Here is a 21554-nt window from a genome sequence, read left to right on the forward strand (position 1 = left end):
AGTCCAGAAATGTGCAGTTCTAGGCACAGCCAAGATACTGGAGGAGAACCTCAAGCTCCCAGGCCTCTGGTAGAGGACCCGAGCTCAGAGGATGAAAGAGACCACCCGCGGAGGGTGAGAAGGGAATTTTTTTATTTATGGAAAATCAGTCCATATATTAAATGTTTCTTAGCCATTTTATTGCTGACATACAGACAGGAGGAGCATGCTCTCATAGAAGCATGCTCCTCCTATTTATATATATATATAAAAATTCAGCACTTCAACACTAAAAAAGTTCTTGATGCTCAATAATGATTCACCAAATCGGAACAATTGCAGTAAACACTCCTGGTTTGGGAACTAATAGTTCACAGTGTAGCATAAAGACGAAGTACACAAACAAAATGGAATTAATGAAACACATTTATCTTTATTCTCGTGAGCACAGAGCTTTATAAAAGCCACAGAGCTGTGAAATGTGAAGCTACAGGTATATTTTTCCTTTTTGTTTGACATAAAATACAACATGAGATAATTCATGAAAACACTGAGCTCCTCCACCTCCTCCCATTGGTTCTGCTGCCATCTGGAGAAACACAACGCTCCAAGTCAGAAACAACCAAACAGAGCCAGGAGGAGGGTTTTAGTGCTGCCAATCAGACTGGTGTATACACTGCTGCTGCTCAATGTGCTAAGGTCGGAGATACAACGTACCATTACAGAAAAAGCTTTATCTGCCATCATCAGTGGCTATGCTAACTAGCATTAGCATTCATGTGGGGAACTAGCTGTAAAGTTGTCAAGTTCAAGTTACCAAACCAGTTTTTTTCTCTCTGTAAATGTCAGGCCACAGAACAAAAGACAGTATATGCATTGTTCCCACAATGACTGAGGTGTTCTGTATTCACAACTGTTAGTTATTTTTAAGCAATTTGAGTGTTTAGTTTCCAAATGACTAAAGACAGATTTCCCTGCTTCCCAGTCATGTTATTCTGATCAGAGTCTCAGCTTTGAGGGAATATACATGTTGTGTCAGAAGTTATTTTGTTTTGAGTGTGAAAAACATGATGCAAGACAAAGCAGCTGGATGGACAATAGAATTTGTTCTCTGTCGTAATTAGCAGCAATTATTAAGTTGCATAATCCAATTGCTCTGTTTCTTAACGTATGTGATGTCAATAAAAAAGCTCCACAGGATACAAACTTGTACAAACCTGCTGGCACCATTCTAAAACAAGTGAGTGGAGAAAAATCCTCGACTTTCTATTCAACTAAACTAATTTACCTGATTTGCTTGATAACCTGATTTGCTGAGTTATGATGCAGCGTGGAACCAACAACCCCAAAATGATCTTTAACAACAAGAAGAAGAATCCAGGTAAGTATCTCATATCTAATCCTCTCTGAGATCACAGAAGTGTGTAGAATATGCAGAATATGCAGCCAGACAAAGACACAGACTGCTATAGTGCTTTTCTAGATCAAATAATCCATCCAAGTGAGTCAATGACTCAAAAGATGGACTGGCACCACTTTCTACATCTACAGATTTTATACATAATGGCCAAATTATGGTTTTTAGAAAACCATTCTGTGGTAAAATCTATATAAAACAATCAGAAGCAGATTTACTTTAGTAACATTTTGGGAAAAATATACTTTTAGGAATAGTTTTACTACACCATATTCTTTACTTGAACTTAAATAATGTTTTGTAAAATATACTGCTTGAGTAATATTTGCAAATATTCTAACCCTGTCATGCATGAATTATGATCCTTTATGTCAGGATTTTCTCCAAATGGAAAGTTATTCGGAAAATACATCAGTAGAGTTAGTCTACAGGGGTTTCTTGATGTCACAATATTTTTATTTTTATTTTTTTTACCTGCAAAAGCTTCTACAGTAGAGGGAGGGTGGGATCATGCCAGCATGATTTTTCGGCTGTCTGCCATGTTAGATTTAACAAATATTTTCTTGCACTAGCAGTGGACGACCAGAAGTTAATAGTGTATGATGCACTAGTGTCCACTTCAGAGGTCTGTGTGCATTTATAACAGAAAAATCAACAAGAAACACAATAAAATGGTTTTTGATAGCCGTCCACTGCAGTGACCACTATGCAGGAAAGGGCTAAATACTGTGAGTAATTTTAAAAATGAAGAAACAAGCAAAAAATGATTGGGATACAGTCCTACCTACAGGTTATGTTGAAGTGAGACTTCTTGTTTCTGCACAAGCTTTGTTATTCTAAAGTTATTTTGTACCTCCTGAGCCTGACGTGGCATTAGAAATGTTCGTCAGGTGATGAAAGGCTGATTTTGTAACTGTCTTTATGTTTCTCTGAGGGTTCAGGTCAGAGTTCATCACTGCTCCCAGATTTCAGCCTGATCTCTGGTTTCTATCTGTAATTGAAGCTGTGTGCTGACTCTAGATCATTTCTCTTCATGCCCAAAGATTATAACTTCAGTTTTGCTTAAAGTTATGACACACTAACCATAACTACGTATGGATCCAGATCAGGTCAACTAATCACTGACCTGATCTGGTGTGTGATTAGCTGCAGCAATTCTGGCTCAGGTTCAGAGACTTTTGCTGGATTTTGTTTTCCACACAGCGTCTGCCTCCTTTTTATTACCAAGTTGAACATGATAGACATTATTTAACCCACATTAGCATCATTTGGGTGATGCTAACATTTTTCTCACTTGAAGCAGTTTTCACACCGTGGCGACTGGAACTCATCATCATGTTACCTCTAATCGCTTCCACCCTTTTCTATTGATAATCCTCCATAAAGTAAACCGCTAAAAAGAAAAAAGGAAAATGTGGTAATATAATCCATTATGCTATAGCTGACTTTGCAGATTTTAAGACTTGTGTTACATCTACCCACGGTGTTGAACAAAAGAACCTCCCCTGATAAAAATCAGACTATGAGACTGAGTGGAATGATTAAACCTGTTGAGTCAGTACCTGTACAGTTTGTGGCTGATAGTTGTTGAGGAAACTTTTTTTTTTAAAACTTTTTTCCCCCCTGTGCTTCTTGGATTTTAATGCTTTGACATTCTTTTGCCAGCATTCAGCATGTTGCTCTAACACTGATGGCAGGAGAGTTGTGGTAAGACGGCCAATTATTTTCTGCTCAAGGCGACGTTTTTGTTCTTTGTCAAACTGCTTTTCTTCACTCTGTCTGACCTATTTTTTTTTCTTTTTGTATTGCGGGTGATGGTATACTTCTCAGAAAAGTGAATCTTTATCTTTTCTCTATCACTTGTTTGTCATGTTACCAAGTGTATTCTGTGAACTTTTCTTAGATCATAAGCGCACAGATCGTTTTGAAATCAAATTAATTTACCTTTAGCTGTAATGCACCTGCAAACCGAACCAATCTATGCGGCTAGAAGGGGATGACTTGAGAATTTAAGCCTTTTTAATATTAAAAAAATATAAAGATATGTCATTAATATCTTCACTGACAGCATCAGGGGGATAACTAAGACAACCTGTGAAGGTTTGGGTGACATAAGCAAATAAGCTTGTTGTTGAGCCTGTTACAAATAAAATTGTAAACTAGGATGAGATTCCATGACGTAAATATTACATTTTGTTAGGAATTGATTCATGATAGACACCTGTTGTCTCAGCTCAGATCATCTTTGGGATCTTTGTTTATTTTTGTTGCTAAAAATGCAAGAAAATGTGAATTGAAAACATCCACGCCGTTGTTTCTGGCATGGATGACACAAACAGCCATTTTTGTGGGCCTGTTTAAAATTTGATTAATGGAATTCAAACTGGAAACTGATGAAAACCATTTTTCACAACTGCTTTGGGTCTGGTTTCTGTATTTATACGGCTTTTGGTAGAAAGTTAGAAAAACGTTTAGATCTTTTTTATGTTTGTTTTTTTGTCAAGGTACTCTTAACCCAAATTGACTTTTCTAGAAAATTGAATAAACCCATTATCTTAAATTGTTCCAGCTTCCACATGATGATGAAACTAAGCAGGTTTAGTTGTGTTAACTTAGTATGTCGGTACTGGTTCTTCTTTTCTTGGAGCAGCTTTGAGCAGAAGTGGTTCAAATATGATTTGATGTTTGCATTTTGTCAAACATCAAGTCCCGTCTCTTACATAAAAGTCTTACAATGAGAATGTTCTGATGACACAATCCAGCTGACCTCAATCCACTGCACAAGTCCGTCTGCTTACATTGATGAAATGAAGAACTTAGTCCAGTTGTTTGTTAATAACTTGATTTTAAATGTCTGTCCTCACATCTACAACAGAGATTTTACAGTTTAAGCAGATTTACAGTCTTAGGTGTGGATCAGAGGGTAATATTTTAATTTTTCCAGCTGCACTCCAGAGCAGTTAGATTTGTTCTTGCAACAGCAGCTTCACAATTACAGAGAGATTTAAACAGGCTCTACTGGTGCAGACAGACAGTCATTCAGGCCAGCTTAAAGGCAGACAGAACGTGCAATACTTCCAAAGTTTGTGCAGTGAATGTTAGAGAGATGTTCTTTTAAAATAATCCCTAAACCCCTAATTCACATGCTAAATATGTTTATTTTATAGCTCCCAAAATAAATATTTTGATAGTTAATTTCTTAGTTTGCAAACGAAATATTTAGATCCAAATTAGATATTTTTCAAGATAAATATTTACCTAAGACTTTATTTAGCTTACTAAATAAAGACATAGCTAGCAGGATAGGTGTTTAGGTCGCCAGCTAAATATTAAGCTAGCTAACTAAATATTTAGGTCCAATATTAATATTAATATTATCACTAATTAGCAAATTAGCTAATATGAAAAACTATGAAATCTATAAATGTGTGAATAACATGGTGAAAATATGACTGAAAAATGAACACATTTTTTCTTTCTCTGACAGGATAAATCAAAACATTGCTCTTAATTGTTTACTGTGTAACTTTACAAGTGGAACGCCATATAGCAGGAGGGACTGGTGGGCTTCATGAAAATATGGAAAAAAATATGTGGCAATGCTGAAGTAACCTTTGGCCCAAATGGGTCATTTAAACACAGAATGACTCCATGTACATCACTAAACTAGTGATGTGTTCAGAGGTGGTCATCACAAATGTCTGATCTCAGTCCCACAGGAAATATGAGCAAATAAGGTGTGTGACCCAGGTGACCTAGAAAACCCACTGGCTTACAGGAGTTCCCTCTGGAGGATTTGGACAAAATTCCCAGCAAGCTGTTTGAAGAAGATTCTGGAAGGTAACCTGAAATGTTTGATCCAATTCATGAGCTTAAAGAGCTTTTGTCCCAAATGCTAAAGGAAACATACAGTAGATGACTTTTGATATGCACTGTAATTTTTGTTTCTTTCTTCTTATACTTATACTTAGCCAAATACAAAAATTCCGGTTAATCCAAATGACCTGAAACAAGAAATGCTTAACATATATTAATATCAGTCAGTGAATCTTTTTTTTCCTCTTCACCCCATGTAATGCAAATGAAGAACAGATAGGATAAAAATCAGCCAATGTGTCAGAGCACACGTATGTTGGAATGTGGCACACATTTGATAAACCCAATCAGTAATCTGTTTCCATCTGAAACCAGTTTATATGTCCAGCAACAGAGATCAAAACGATAAAACAAATGAAATGCTCATGAGAATTCTTAGGTTTTGCTTTCTTTATTACACTGTCCGACATTTGATTCTTATAATTAATCTGTAAACTCTATTTTTTTATTTTTTTATTTTTTAACAGAAGTTGTTCAGAGTTGTATATCTCTTTGTCCAGAGATATAAATGCTCATTAGAAAACTTTGGCCCGGCATTATACATCTTTATTTGATTTAGTTCAGGGATTCCCAGATTTTTCCACACCATGGCTCCCAAACCTCTGGCATTATTTTCTAGCCGGAGACAACTTTTACAAACTCACAGAGGATGCTATAAAATAGGTCAACAAAAATAAAAAGACTTTTATGGGGGATTTTTCTTGCACTTTTATTCACTATCCAATAATTTGTTTAGTTTTGTCACACATTTTGGTTTTAGTTGGCCATGAGGTCTTATTGTTTCCTCCACAGCTGTTCAGGTCCTTTGGTATTTTTGTTGACAGAAACTTTTCCAATTCACACTTGCCAAGCTAACTTAAGGAGCAAAACAGCTAACAGTGCTCATCAGAAAAATTAGCTTTAAAAATACAATCTTAAAAAGTTGTTTTAATTTAGATTTTATCATAATGAATGAAAAACAGATTAGATTTTATAGTAAAAAAATGTGAGTAAAAAAATTATTAGATTCGTTTCTTTCCTCCTACTTTGAGGCCACTCTGACGCCCCCTGGTGGCCACCCCGTTGAAAAAACGTGCTTTGTTAAATATGGCCAGTTTCAGGCTCATATAGCTTCGAACATCCTGAGTGATTAAATTTAAATAACCTGTTACACATGCAAAGAAAACAACAACAAAAAACAACAACATTAAAATCAGTTGTAAAATTCATAATATAATTGTTTTTTATGAGTCAAAAATTTTGACAAACTCAGTTATATTTCGAACTACGGATCTCTGCAGCTCTTACATAGTGTGTTCTGTGTTCCTGGGCCTTTATGATTCTATTTGTTCTCTACTGTTCTTCAGAGAACAGCTGGACTCGGACAGAGATTAGCTCACACACATCCGGACTCTTTATTTCTGATTTGGTGACTACTGAAGTGCAGAGGTGATCAGAGTAAATGTCACACATTTAAAACCAACCAAAACTCCATGAGATGATAACATGACTTCATAATGAAAGTTAAGATCCTGGACCTTTTTTGTGAGGTTTCTTTCAAAGGTTTCTTTATGAGATATCTTGAAGGAAGTACATTGAGTTATTTCTGTTCATGTTGGAGAAAGGTTGCTGCTTAACTTGTTGGACTTATGTAACCATCTCAAAGAAGGGTATATTTTTTACAGTGCAAAGTCCTCTAAGTGTAACACAAAACCAATATTTCTACTATTTACCTAACGGAGGGAACTGAACAAATGTGTTGCAGGCAGGACAAAAGGCAAAAATAAAGAGATTTACATGCACTTGTCCACCTATACCTTGTCAGATGTTGACTGAGTCATTGAAGGTTTAGTCCTGTTCTGTCAGGTGTAACACTGGAACCGGTTTGGTGGGGATTCCTCGCAGACTCTCAGGGACTTAGAGTTACCATCAACTCTTGACATGCGAGTGTGTAGAGAGGAAAGCTGAGAACTTGTGGGTTTTCCCATGACTCCGGTGTGTAAACTCCACCCTGGAAGGTCTCACTTTCCAGCTGGAGCTGATCTCAAAACTGTTATGTTTTATTTCATAGGTTAGAAATTATGCAACCTATTTCAACAGAGACTATGTTATACAATAAATAGCCACAACAATATCACATCTAAAGTCGAATCTGTCTGAATCACAGATGTACTAGACTTCAGCAAAATCCAAAGTGTCAGTTCATCTCTGTGTTAAATTTAACACTTTTCCTGAGTTAAAATATTTCTAACAACTTTTGAGTTACAATAAAATTTTGAAAAGTGACCTACATTGTTAATTTATGGTACATTACTGTGCATTTTTAATGCTAAACTACGGTGGCCCTGAGGTGCAAAACACTACAACATTAACGAAGCACAATTACAAATACAAAAACACTTCAACATTACGGAAAACACAACAACATTTAGGAAAACACAACACATTAAGAAAAACACAACACATTTAGGAAAACACAACACATTTAGGAAAACACAACACATTTAGGAAAACACAACGACATTGAGAAAAACACAACCTGTAGCCCCTGCAACTATAAACGTGTTACATTTTACGACGAGCTAATTAAAAGTGATGCTTAGCTATGGAAAGTAAAGCTAAAAACTATGCTTGTAAGAGATACTGACAATTATGTCTATGGATGTTGCTGCCATGTTGAATCCCGACTTCTTTTGAATGCCGTTGTCTCGGTTCTGACGTTAAACTAAGCTCCGAGTTCCGAGGTAACTGGAACGCAGCATAAATCACAGGTGTTACCATTTAACTCGCTTGATTGAAAACGCTCGCAGAGATTTTTTGATAACTGTAAGTGTTAAAACAACTCCAAAATTAGCACCCACAAACTCAAAAAATATTAACTTTGAAACACCAACATTACAGACCTGTGTAGTTAGAAAACAAACCGAGGTAGGTGTGTGAGCAAAAATACGTGACCATCTGACTCTGTAATTGGTAAAGTCAAAGTGTGGCGGAGACCCCAGTATTAGGTGAGCTTTTCTCAAGTGTATTCTTACTCCAAACTTCGTTCATAATTCCATTACACAGTAACTGCTTCAACACGGAGCTTTTAAGGTGATTTAGAAACAACTAACCATCATTTTTTTCAAAGTTACAGCACCAGCTTAGACTTTTTCTGAGGTTTTGTGTAGCTAATATTAGTTCTGGTTATTCAAGGTCATATCACCTTAAAAACGTGAATAAATCATCATACAGGTGGAAGCAAACCGTTTTAGCTGACCCTATAATTTCTAAGTTTAAATTCAGATGTTTGTATCAGTGGAATCCAAGTTTATGTTGGAGGATATTTTTAGTCTAAAATGTTAGTTTTATTTTTATAACATATAGGAAATTGTATAATTAGATTACTATTATGTGTAAGTTGTTTTTTTTTTTTATGAAATGAAAAACATTAAAAATTAAAAAAAGGTCCACTCAAAAGTTATTGATATATTACGAAGATTAAACTATTTTTGGCTATGGAGTTCATCTAAGTAGTAAAACAAAACAATGCATATTTTTGCGGTCTTAAGAATGAGGTGAAATGCAAAGTTTATGCATTTCTAGGATTTATAACATTTTTCAACATTATTATAACATTATCATTTTAGTTTTCACATCTGAAGGTTTCAGAAATCAAGTACTATGTTTTTAGGAATCTGTAGCATGTGATTCCAGTCCATGCCATAATTGGAAAGTTGTTTCAATAATGCTGAAATAGCTTCTTAGGATTCATGTTACATTTTTAATTAGAGGTGACTAGTTAAAAATGTAACTAGTCCTCTCTGTTGATGAGTCTGTTCAGCCCAGATTCATGAACACATTTTCACAAACAAATTGAAATGTTTTGATTGCACAAAAAACTGAAGAAGTTACATGTCTGATAGTTAAAATTATTTATTATTTATAGATAATAAAAGAAAAAATATGACACATTTTAAATTTTAAAGTAAAAGTTGTTAGATTCTGCTACAACAATTGTATTTTAGAAAACTACCAAAAATAATAACATATCATATAATCTCACCACAATGCTTTAATTTTAGATTCAGGAACTCATTTGAAGAAAATTACATCTAAACTAAAAATGTCAGTGTATCATAAAACAGGATATGTTTCTGTCTGATTAAAACCTAGATGGCTTTCTGAAGTTGTATTTGTTTGTTGTTTTTTTATTGATTGTCCTCCTGTAATTTTCTCTGAAGGAATGGCAATAACCAAGAGAACCTTGGCCATCTTTGTGCTTCTAGCAACACTGCTGGCTTTGGAAAAAAGAAACTTCAACTTTCAGTTTCACTTTACTGTTCAGGATTTTCTAGTAAGGCAACTTCATTTATTTATGACCCCAAACACATAATATGGGACTTGTTGATGACTGCAGAGTTTCCATGTTATATATAAACACCTTGTGTATTTTTTTCTTCTTAGGAACCACATGGTGAACACTTTCTTCCTCACACAAGGGAGAAAAGAGATGGTTAGTTTGTTTCTATTAAATGACCAAAGTCTGATCTTGAAGACGTTAATAAATAAGTCTCAAATTGTGGCATTTAGCAGATATACAGGTGCTGGTCATAAAATTAGAATATTGTGATAAAGTTCATTATTTTCCATAATGTCATGATAAAAATTAAATTGTCATATATTTTAGATTCATTGCACACCAACTGAAATATTTCAGGTCTTTTATTGTTTTAATTTTGATGATTTTGGCAAACAGCTCATGAAAACCCAAAATCCCTGTCTCAAAAAATTAGAATATTATGAAAAGGTTCTCTGAACGAGCAATAAAAATAATCATCTGAATCAACAAAGTAACTCTAAACACCTGAAAAAGATTCCTGAGGCCTTTAAAAACTCCCAGCCTGGTTCATTACTCAAAACCGCAATCATGGGTCAGATTGCTGACCTGACTGCTGTCCAGAAGGCCATCACTGACATCCTCAAGCAAGAGGGTGAGAAACGGAAAGAAATTTCTGAACAAATCGGCTGTTTGCAGAGTGTTATATCAAGGCACCTCAGTGGGAAGTCAGTAGGAAGGAAAAAGTGTGGCAGAAAACGCTACACAACGAGAAGAGGTGACCGGACCCTGAGGAAGATTGTGGAGAAGGGCCGATTCCAGACCAAATTAAATTTTCATCTCCATAAAACTTTTCAGCAGATGGAAGCATGAAGTGCTCCAAAATCTTGTGATAGCTGCTGCATTGATCCTGCCCTTGATAAAACCCAGTGGACCAACACCAGCAGCTGACATGGCACCCAGACCATCACTGACTGTGGGTACTTGACACTGGACTTCTGGCATTTTGGCATTTCCTTCTCCCCAGTCTTCCTCCAGAGTCTGGCACTTTGGTTTCCGAATGACATGCAAAGTTTGCTTTCATCCGAAAAAAGTACTTTGGACCACTGAACAACAGTGGTCCAAAGTGCTGCTTCTCTGTAGCCCAGGTCAGGCGCTTCTGCCGCTGTTTCTGGTTCAAAAGTGGCTTGACCTTTGACCTGGGGAATGCGGCACCTGTAGCCCATTTCCTGCACACGCCTGTGCACAGTGGCTCTGGATGTTTCTACTCCAGACTCAGTCCACTGCTTCCCCCAAGGTCTGGAATCGGCCCTTCTCCACAATCTTCCTCAGGGTCCGGTCACCTCTTCTCGTTGTGCAGCGTTTTCTGCCACACTTTTTCCTTCCTACTGACTTCCCACTGAGGTGCCTTGATATAACACTCTGCAAACAGCCGATTCGTTCAGAAATTTCTTTCCGTTTCTCACCCTCTTGCTTGAGGATGTCAGTGATGGCCTTCTGGACAGCAGTCAGGTCAGCAGTCTGACCCATGATTGCGGTTTTGAGTAATGAACCAGGCTGGGAGTTTTTAAAGGCCTCAGGAATCTTTTTCAGGTGTTTAGAGTTACTTTGTTGATTCAGATGATTATTTGTATTGCTCGTTCAGAGAACCTTTTCATAATATTCTAATTTTTTGAGACAGGGATTTTGGGTTTTCAAGAGCTGTTTGCCAAAATCATCAAAATTAAAACAATAAAAGACCTGAAATATTTCAGTTGGTGTGCAATGAATCTAAAATATATGACAATTTAATTTTTATCATGACATTATGGAAAATAATGAACTTTATCACAATATTCTAATTTTATGACCAGCACCTGTAAATAATTCTGGTCTGATTTATCTTTAGAAAGTGAGATAAGTCAAGCATATTTATCTCTTTACACAGTGCAGGTAAACGTTTGATTTCAAGTGTTATATTTTGCACAAAAAAAACAACAAAAAAAACTGCAAAATTATGTTGTCATCTCTGAAATATCAGGTCAGTATGTTAATATGGGAAAATTGACACTATTCCCTTTCAAATGTTAATCTTCGCAGTGCTTTCAGACTCCGAGATTTACTCAGCAAACATTTTATTAAATGCATCGAACGTGGAAACCTATGAGCAGCTGCTGTCAACCCTGAACACCACCAGTTATCCTCTCCAGCTTGATAACACCACAGAGATCCAGGATATTACTGTTACAACAGGTGAGTGACGGCTGTAACACAAACAGCAGCAGTAACAACATTACATAGTCATCTTCTTCTCATCTCTCCTCACACAGTTTGTGTCTCCACTGAAACTGGTTTCCAGTGTGAGTGTGAAGAGCAGTTTGCTTGGCCGTACAGCACCTGCATCGCATATGGAGCTTGTGATTCCATATCCAGCGGCATCTGCAAATGCATCTCAGCGATCCCAGCTGATGGCTCTTCCTGTCAGCTGATCTCAGGTAATCACAGCTCGGTTAGTGGATAAGAAGGAATCATCGTATTTAATAAAAAAGTTGATTTGTTGCAATATAAGTTGAAAATGCAAATGACTTTGAACTAAACATGTTAAAGTGTGTTGTGCAAGAAAGGACTTGGTTTGACTATAATTAACCCTTGATAAGTGCCAAAGACAATTATTAACACGATTAGTAATTTAGATCAAAATTACCACCTGATTATTGGGTAATAATAGCCAAATAACTTTCTGCATGTTGTTTTTCTATGGTTGCCTGGTGAGGTGTAGTTTTAATGAACAATAGATGGAGTCAGATTGTGCACTAGTGTTATCAAACGGTAAACCCTGCACTACAGAATGAACAGACAACTTCTCAATAAAACATAAAAATTTATGAATACAATACTCCAACCTCATGTTAAATTGTGTCAATTGCTTTAGGTAGCCAAGAATATAAAACTGAACGGCAATGTAAAACTAAGAATAAAGACGACTAATTGTGATGATGTCGCACATTGAATTAGTTGCTAAACTTACCAATAAGGAAATTAGCACTGTTGTGCTATTTAGTAATCCATTTAAGTCCCACATGTACCTTTAAGCACCATTTTGTGTGTTTATTTATGATGGTGGTTATGTTTTAATAAGTGTAACAGAACCATTAGTGGCTAACTTAGCTTGAGCATGAGCAGAATCTTTACCTCTAGCATTCACAACTGAGACAATATTATGCAGGTTAGTGAGAGGAAAGGAAAAGAAAACTCTGATGTATCTCGTTTAAGATCTTGGCCATTAGAAGTAAGTTTATCTAGACAAATTCTACAGCGGTGTGGAACAGGAATGTTTTGTGGCGGAAAGACAGTAAGCTAAAACAAACATGAGGTGTTGCATACACGGTGGTACACCCTCCTTGATTTCCTATTTTTATTACATGTTCATCACACTTTAGTGTTTTCACTTTATCACACCACTGTGTTTTCATGTGATTGACCAGCTCCCTTATCTGATCTAAAGTTACAAAATAGAGAAACTGGTTGTCCAACTTTACATTATCTAAAGACTGCTATTACTCTGATGACTGCTCAAGACTAAAGGGCATATAATCGTTTAATAATAATAATTTGGCACAGACAAATTCTGTGTTATTTTTATTTATGACTTCTTATTTTGTGTATCTGGAAATCACCCACCAAGAAAAAGGAAAAATGTTTTCTTTTTTCATTATCTTGCAGAGCTGCTTGTTCAGTCTGAATATGAGGTTGAAGTGGAGCTGAACCTAACGGATGCTGAAACAGTGGAATTCCTCAGGAGCCTTCTGAACAATGGCAGCTTCTTTACCTTAAACCCCACAGTGAATGTCACACAAATCGACCTCACCACAGGTAAGAACTCACTGCTTGAAGTCCAGGTAAACCAAATACTGGAGAGAATTTATTCAAGGACATCCTTAGGGGATGTTGGTAATGGACTTCCTTAATTGTCTGTTTTGTCTGCAGTCTGTTCTCCAATCAGTGGTGATTACCAGTGCAGATGTGAGGATCAGTATCGTTGGCCATGTGACCAGTGTGTAACATATGGATCATGTGACAACATCACTGGTGACACATGTGGATGCATCAGTGGCATTCCTGCTGATGGACAGTACTGCCAGGCTGAGGATCAATACAGTGAGTATCAGATGGATTCATGTGAATCTGAAATGTAACCATCAACATTCCTCACATACTGTCTCTGATTTTATAAAAGCTCAACTATTACACACATTTTTCACAATCAACCCTAGATGTCATACTGGTAGCATTGGATAAACACTAGCACACACTAAAATTTGTGTATACAATGTATTATGGCCCTTAATTGGAGGTCCATGTATTGCTAAAAACTCTGTATTTTACATCCGTATGATTTTCTATTGTGAGCCTAATTTGACACACACAACAGTGGACACTTGGCAAAGAAACAGCACTTTCATTCAGAATAAAAGCAACATTCTTGAATTTCCCTCCCCAGTTACTCCTAAATTACTGGATTTTCTATTAAGCACAGCAGTTTCCCCCCCCCCATCATCCTTCTGCAATGTTAGATCTTTTTTTAAATGAGCTAGTAAACTGATCAATCAATGCCTTCTTAGTGTCTATATTTCATTTACTAAAGGCTTTTCTTCATCTTTACAGACTTTACAGCCTGCCCTCCAACAACAGCAATAACTCTAACACGTACAAGTAAGACTCAAAAGATGCTTAATGCAATAAAAAGAAAGCATTTAATGGTATTATTCTGGTGATAAGCATAGGTTCACGTTTTCCTTTCTTCTTTAATTGCAGTCTCCACAGCACCAGCAGTCATCCATCGATTCATTATTTCTGTTGAGCTGATGACCACAGATGCTGGAGTCGTAGAGCAGCTGAGAAACATCAGCTACCCCATCAGCCTCAGTGAAAGCGTCCAGCTCTCTACTGTGAACATTTCTACAGGTAAAACTGTGTGCCCCATTACAGCATTGGAAGCAATGTTGTGAACGTTAACAGCCTGTCTCGTTTTCAGTGTGCTCCCCCTACAATACCAGCTACCAGTGCAGATGTGAGGATCAGTACGGTTGGCCTTGTGACATGTGCTCCACTTATGGCCAATGCAACAATGTTCTGGACAGTACCTGTGGATGCATCAATGCACTTCTTCCAAACAATACTTACTGCCAGCCACTGTCAGGTAGGTGGAGCACATCTCTCAGAATCTTAAATCATTTTTTCAATGTATTTACTTGATCTTATTTGTTATTTTTCTTAAAATTTCCCTCCATCTCATTTGAACAGATCTTGATGGTTGTCCAACACCAACTCCTAGTGGTATGAAAAACTACAACACTTCTACAATCAGTATATTTGATGACTGTGCTAGTCGATTATGTGAAAGCAGTTGGGGGGGGGGGAGTGTGGGGGGGGGCGGGGGGGGGGAGTGTGGGGGGGTTGGGTTGGATTACTGCCGACGACATATTCGCGTTTGTAGATAGATTTTTATCCAGAATGCAAATGGAAAAAAACTGTGAGCGAAACGGTGACTGGGGGGGGGAGTGTGGGGGGGTTGGGTTGGATTACTGCCGACGACATATTCGCGTTTGTAGATAGATTTTTATCCAGAATGCAAATGGAAAAAAACTGTGAGCGAAACGGTGACTGGTACTGACTAGTATATATTCCATTGAGGGAAACTAAGTTTCATATCTGCTCAAGAGCCCCCCTGGTGGTTGAAGAAAAATCCACATATATATGGAAAAAAACCACAGAATGCTCTCTGGTATTGTTCAGGGGGCCAGACCAAATGAGGAGGCGGGCCGGATCCGGCCCGCGGGCCGTAGTTTGGGGACCCCTGAACTAAACTGACGAGTGCTAAAATGCTGTTGATAGCATGTGAGTAGTAACTAGCATATTGATTAGTATTGACTTTCTCCATTCATACATTAGTGTATCAGCTAAAATGCTATGTGTGCCATCACATGTTGACTAATATTGATTTACTCCATCCAGCATGTGAGGTAGAGTTCATATCAAAGTGAGCGAAAATGGTAATGTTAACATTACGCTAACATTAGCATCAGTAGAGACTTGACAAAAATGTGTGATGTCCAAAATATTGACACCTAAAAACAATCCAAGTAATCTAAGGAATAAGTGTATCCTCCTTAAATGTTGCATTTTAAAATTCATTTTGAGTATCTTAAAGAGTCTGCAGAACAATAAGAAACTTTCTTCTGGGATATAATAAATTAATCTAGTTTTTGTAAACCTGCGAGGTTAAAAGGATACACATCCAGTTTTTTTCTGATTTAATACCAGAATGTGCAGTAGTTGGATTGCTGGGACAAGAGCATGTCTTATTGAGCAGCACTAATCCTAAAATTCTCAACCAAAATGCAGATTAAAATAAATGTAGCTGGAGCTAAGGGATGTGTCAGCGTAACCAGTCAGAAGTTGATCACGCCGAAGCATGAACAGTCTGGACTTTAAAAATACAGTGATGTGTTTTTTCATTCTGTTTTTTAGATTCAGTACCAGCTGCCTCAACATCCGCAAACATTACCACGACTGTACCAACAAGTAAGGCTTTCTAAGCTACTGGAAGAATTAGAATTTAATCAAAATTGGCTTTTTAATGCTGTAACTCAGTTATTCAATTACAGAAAATTATTTTTATTCAACTCTGCTTCCTAAAACAGCCTTAACCAAACCCAAGAAACTCATTTAATTAATGCTTGGCTGTTAATTAAATTAATAAATAAAATGTGATTTATGTAATCTGCAACTTTAATACCTTTAACACAATTTGTTTTAAAATGATAAACCCACTTAATAAGGTAATGCAAATCTGGAGAATATTGATATCAGTGTCTTTTGCAGCTAATGAGACGGCTCCGACTCCATCTGCTCCTACTACAACCTCAACACTTGTAACAAGTAAGTCTTTAACTTTAACTAAAAGACTAATTAGCTACACTGTTAATTCTTATAAATTTGAATGTGTTCCACTGTATTCTAGCACACCAGGTTTAACATTTCTTTCTTTCCTATAGATTCAACACAAGCCACCACTAATGCAACAACACCATCTATGACAACGGCTATGACAAGTAAGGTTTTCTACAAAATGTCACTCTATAGCCTCTGAATTTAGGCTACAGATGATAACTTAAAGTATTTGCTCTGTGAGAGTTGGGGTTAATAACATGTTAATCTATCTACACTGAACAGCCATTGCTGCAATAGACCAGTCGTTATCTGTCATCTGCCAGGTTTTTGCTGCAGTTTAATTCATTTAGGGTGGCGAAGGCCTTTTTATTGTCTCAGACACTTTTGAAACTGGAGAACGTAATCTTGGCTGCACTTCGTTTCCTTCAGATTCAGCTTTTACCAATGGAACAACAAATACAACAGCTCCAGAGACACCACTTATTGCAAGTAGGGGATTCTGTATTACGATACTTTTTTCTAACACAGATTCAGCACCCATTGTCACAAATTCAACACCTGTTACAAGTAAGGGCCTCTATGTCAGTGTGGCTCTTTGTTCTCTGGTTCATAGAAGGCTGCAACTTAAAAATGGGAATCTGTAGATTTATGGTTTTTGAGACACTTTTATTATGACTGTGCTGCTTGTGGGGAGGTTTTTTGAATTTCTGGTAATCCGCTCAACACAGCAAATTTGGAAGTGTTCCATCTAGGCCTGTCGCGATAAACGATATATCAATTAATCGCACGATAAATTAAACCTATCAACCTCATTTTAATTATCGGCTTTATCGCCTCTTCGTGCCTTTTTTTCTTTCTGTTGATGACACTGAATGAAAGGCTCAGCTCCGGATGCTCTCTACTGACCCTCCCTTCCTATTTCCTTAGTGTAATGTCTAGTGCACACTACACGAGTTGTCAGCCGACTGTCGGCCCATTTTCAAAACCTGAGAGACACATTAGCCGACAGATATCCTAGGTATAACGGTTCGATTGGGTTCGTTGTGCTGTGTGGTTTCCAGCCACGTGGGCACAAAATAATGGCTACAAGTCCAGTTAACTAATTTTAAAACCAGGCATTAATCAATGCTTTACTAGAATCTACCTGTGATGCATGTGGCTAGAGTCAGCGTAAAATCCTGACTGAATGAAAATCATTGTAACCTACTTATGTCACGTTAACGAAGAACCGCTGAAAACCTACCGGGTTTATCAACTGTGGTAGCAATTTGGCTCCGACTCCTCCCTTTGGCATTTCTATATTCTTGTTGAATAAATATTAATGTCGTTTCCACATATCATCTCCGATGTCTGCTGGACTTCGGGTTGCGCCATGTCAGCTGTTTGGGATTCCCCTCCGTAATTTCCCCTCAGAAAGCAGGAGGAGAATCCGCACTTTCTGATTGACTACCTGTCACATTCAGCATTAAGCTCCCAGTCGGGGAAAACCCCTGATTTAGATCGGACTGGCCATGACGATCTACCGTAACACATCACACACTGCAGGATGATCGGTTACGAAATCACCAGCGACCATCTTGGAACGCCCAACGTTCTAAGATTATCATAAGGGCAAAATGGGGACAAAAAATCGTGTAGTGTGAACTACTGCATTAGGTAGTCGGATGTGCCCATCTTCTCTATTTAAATCTAGTGATTACTGAAGGGCAATATGGTATTCAGACTTTATAATCTGCACTCTTTTGGTTGACTGCAGTATTTATTTCCACTTTGACTTTATGTTGTTTAGTTTAGTTTTTATTTAAGTAAGTTCTTTGTTAATGGAGACTGAGAATTTTATTTTTATTTGTGATTGTTTTCGTTATTTAGTTTATCAGTTCCAGTGTTATGTGTTCTTTTGAAAATAAAGTGTATCTATCTATGGCAGGAAATCGCATGCATTATTAGTCAATATTATCGTTTATCGCAATAATTTTTTAGACAATTGCTCAGCAAAATTTATTATCGTGACAGGCCTAGTTCCATCAACTCCTACAGAGTTAAATTCAACACTTTGAAAGTGTCTATATTGGTCCACTCTGGATGGTGTAAAAGTTACACTTTTGAAAGTGTTATTTATGATAGAGTTGAATCAACACTCACAGTAGTTGAAATCAAACACACTTCAGTGTTAATCTACCCAATACTAGTGTATATTGTCAAAAGTTAACACTATTAACGTGCTAATCTAACACAGAACGGTGTAAAGCAGTGTTTCTCAACCTTTTATGGGCCAGCGCCCCCCTAGCCTTTTTCCAGGTCCCTCACTGCCCCCCACCAAAGAATTTGTTGGCTACTTTGCACTGACCATTATTTTATCATTAATATTACTATCACTATTGTAGATGTTTTGATTTATGCTTATTTCTGTATTTATCATCAAAAATAATTTCCCAGAGAACAAAAAAATCTTGGGAATAGAAATTATTTTCACAGACGTCTATGAAAAATGCAATGAACATCCAAGTTAAAATTGGTAGGCCTAACAGTAGCCAATCAATGGAAAAAATATTCTTATTTTGTGCCATTTTCTAGTTGTTAAATCTTGCACAAAGTGACCAGATAAAAGATGTTCAACATGCCAGTTTAAACTTTGAACTATTTGCAAAACGACTGAGCTCTGCAACATTAAAACATGGATAGAACTGTAACTACATTAATCATAGCTCTTCTTGTAGATTTCTGGTGGTGCAGCTCTGTGCTGCCTTCAGGAGAATGGGACATCAGAGTATCATCCATAAAATTTCACCCACATGGCATTTAATGTGTAAACCAGAGCTGCCAGTGGAAAAACAAAAGTTCCAGGTCCTTTTAATGCCATACAATTATGAGACAGAAACATGAATTATATCTTTATATAGACCTGTCTCTTGATTTATAGATTAATAGTTTTACTGGACAGAAATTACAAAAAACAAATCTGGTTCTTGATCAAATCCTAATGAGTCAAATTGAAAGTGTCATGGAGTCATCAGCCTCATGACATTTACACTGACATGAAAAATAATATTGAAGAAATAAATATATCAAATCTAATAAATAACATAAATAAGTGATAAGTTATTTACTGTTATGGTAAGTAAGATATATTTATTCTCAGTACTAGATATGGTCTTAACAAACCCATGGCACTTCAACAATATTATTTTACCTTTTATCTGGAAATGGTATCCGTTTATTCTTGCCATACACTCTCTGTATTAATTATTGCTCTAAAGGTCTTGCCATACCAGTTTATTCCTCTGTATTTACTTTAGTTTCTTAGTTTATTCTTGCATTTTGTTTTTCATTCATTTCCATTTAGTTTCCTTAGATTAGTATTATCCTCTCTTGGTTTATTGCTATGTCCACTTTAGTTTCTTTCCTGTTGCTAGATTTATTTTATCGTTTACCATCGCTCACCATCTTCACTCATCACCTGCTGCTCCGTCTAATCGTCATGTTTCACATCATGTGTTGATTTTTTCACTGTTCAACGTTGGATTCTTTGTTTTTATGCCATAATTCACATCTAGTTCGTCGCTCCATTTTATGTCCCGTTTTCTCCTGTTTCAGAGTTTTGCGCAATGTGTGCGTCTTTTTTTTATTTTTTTTTTACCCCCTAAAGTGCAGGGCGGTCGGGAAATGTGTCGATGGGGAAAAGGCAGACTGACATAAGCCTTTTAAAACAACGGAAACAATTTCTGCATTCTGATTATTGAAATTTAAAAGTGCTGTGTTGTTCTATCACCCACGTTTCATACCAGATCACTTACAGCACCAGTGTTAACGCTGTAAAATGAACACTCTCTATCGTGCTATCACCCATGGAGGGATTTCTTTATTTCTTTATTTAAATGGGTTCATTTTTCAGAGGGATACACAGTGAGGGTATCGTGATTTTAGCTACCAGTAGCAGAAGAACAGAACTGGGCCAAGAAGCTAACAGAAGCTAACAAACACTGAATAGAAGAGCTGCCATCGATACAGTTGCAGCCAAGCATGATTTAATGTTACACAATACAGTTTTACCAAGTTGCTCAAAGTCTAAACTGGCATTGTTGTCCATTTAAGGTGTAAAGTTTACCTTCGACCAAATGCCCCCCCAAAGCCATTCCAGCGCCCCCCTTTTGTAAAAATGTCCGCCAGCGCCCCCTGCCATCCTCTGAACGCCCCCTGTGGGGCGGTACCACCCACGTTGAGAACCGCTAAGTGTAAAGTATATATTAACATAGAAATCTGAGTTTTGAAGTACTACTGGCAGGGTGTGCAGAGGTTAAGCACAACCCACATATGGAGGCTCTAGTTTTCAATGCGACTGCCGTGGGTTCGCTTCCCGGTCTTCCCCTTCTCTCATTACTCACTTTTTTTTGTCAATTTACTACCAAATAAAAGCCACTATAGCATTTAAAACCTTTTTTTTTCAGCAGAAACTATTGACCATCAATAATCCCCAAATTAATTTTAAAAGACATTAGATGACGCATTAGATGCTATAAAAACACCAGCACCAGTTGCAGTATGTAATCTACTTTTATTTCAAAACATCAAACAGCACTGACAGCAATATACAACAAAGGTCATACATTCATGGTACTTTGCACTGAAGGTGAAGTGTGCTTTGGAAGTTCATTGGAAGCGACCATGAGTGGTCCTGTGATCACTGATGGTGAAGTGTCTTTGGTGCTGATCTTGTTTTCACCAACATGAAAGAGGAAGACTTCCAGCCTGGAAGGAAAAACAAGAAATATAGCAGAAACATTAGGATAATAAATAAATATTTTAAAAAGTAGTGTGAGCAAAACTAATCAGATTCACCTGTGTGTGTCACCATCATATTCATTCAAATTACTCTGCCCACCTGGTTTACAAGATAAAGCATAAAAAAGTCAGAAATAATTACTAAAGAAATTAGTCAAATGATAGAAAAAAAATTGGACAGCATTAAAAGTCGTGCCAACCTGTCTGAAGAAATATGCTGAAGTCATCATAACAGGCTTCAGTCACCAACATGACATATTGACAAAAAAACAA

The 21554-nt window shown here is 37.0% G+C and overlaps 1 protein-coding gene across 2 annotated transcripts in view; it reads left to right on the forward strand.

Annotated features, from left to right (window-relative positions):
- The first annotated feature begins 2967 nt into the window (after positions 1-2967).
- LOC106908073 (uncharacterized) overlaps positions 2968-21554 on the forward strand; it is a 110347-nt gene continuing 91760 nt past the window's right edge. The window contains exons 1-15 of one of the 2 annotated variants that reach the window (XM_088001818.1): positions 2968-3103; positions 5108-5236; positions 9475-9587; positions 9698-9746; positions 11649-11801; positions 11879-12043; positions 13272-13421; positions 13536-13706; positions 14214-14261; positions 14364-14513; positions 14584-14748; positions 14853-14885; positions 16080-16133; positions 16434-16490; positions 16607-16663. In XM_088001818.1, the coding sequence (XP_087857944.1) occupies positions 9477-9587; positions 9698-9746; positions 11649-11801; positions 11879-12043; positions 13272-13421; positions 13536-13706; positions 14214-14261; positions 14364-14513; positions 14584-14748; positions 14853-14885; positions 16080-16133; positions 16434-16490; positions 16607-16663 (1363 nt within the window). In that variant the 5' untranslated portion in view covers positions 2968-3103; positions 5108-5236; positions 9475-9476. The remainder of the gene's footprint in view (positions 3104-5107; positions 5237-9474; positions 9588-9697; positions 9747-11648; positions 11802-11878; positions 12044-13271; positions 13422-13535; positions 13707-14213; positions 14262-14363; positions 14514-14583; positions 14749-14852; positions 14886-16079; positions 16134-16433; positions 16491-16606; positions 16664-21554) is intronic. The other variant, XM_088001819.1, reaches the window with a different exon arrangement.

This window comes from Poecilia mexicana, unplaced genomic scaffold, assembly GCF_051168715.1.
Source record: "Poecilia mexicana isolate PSO_F unplaced genomic scaffold, ASM5116871v1 scaffold_21, whole genome shotgun sequence".
Taxonomy (NCBI): Eukaryota; Metazoa; Chordata; class Actinopteri; order Cyprinodontiformes; family Poeciliidae; genus Poecilia; species Poecilia mexicana.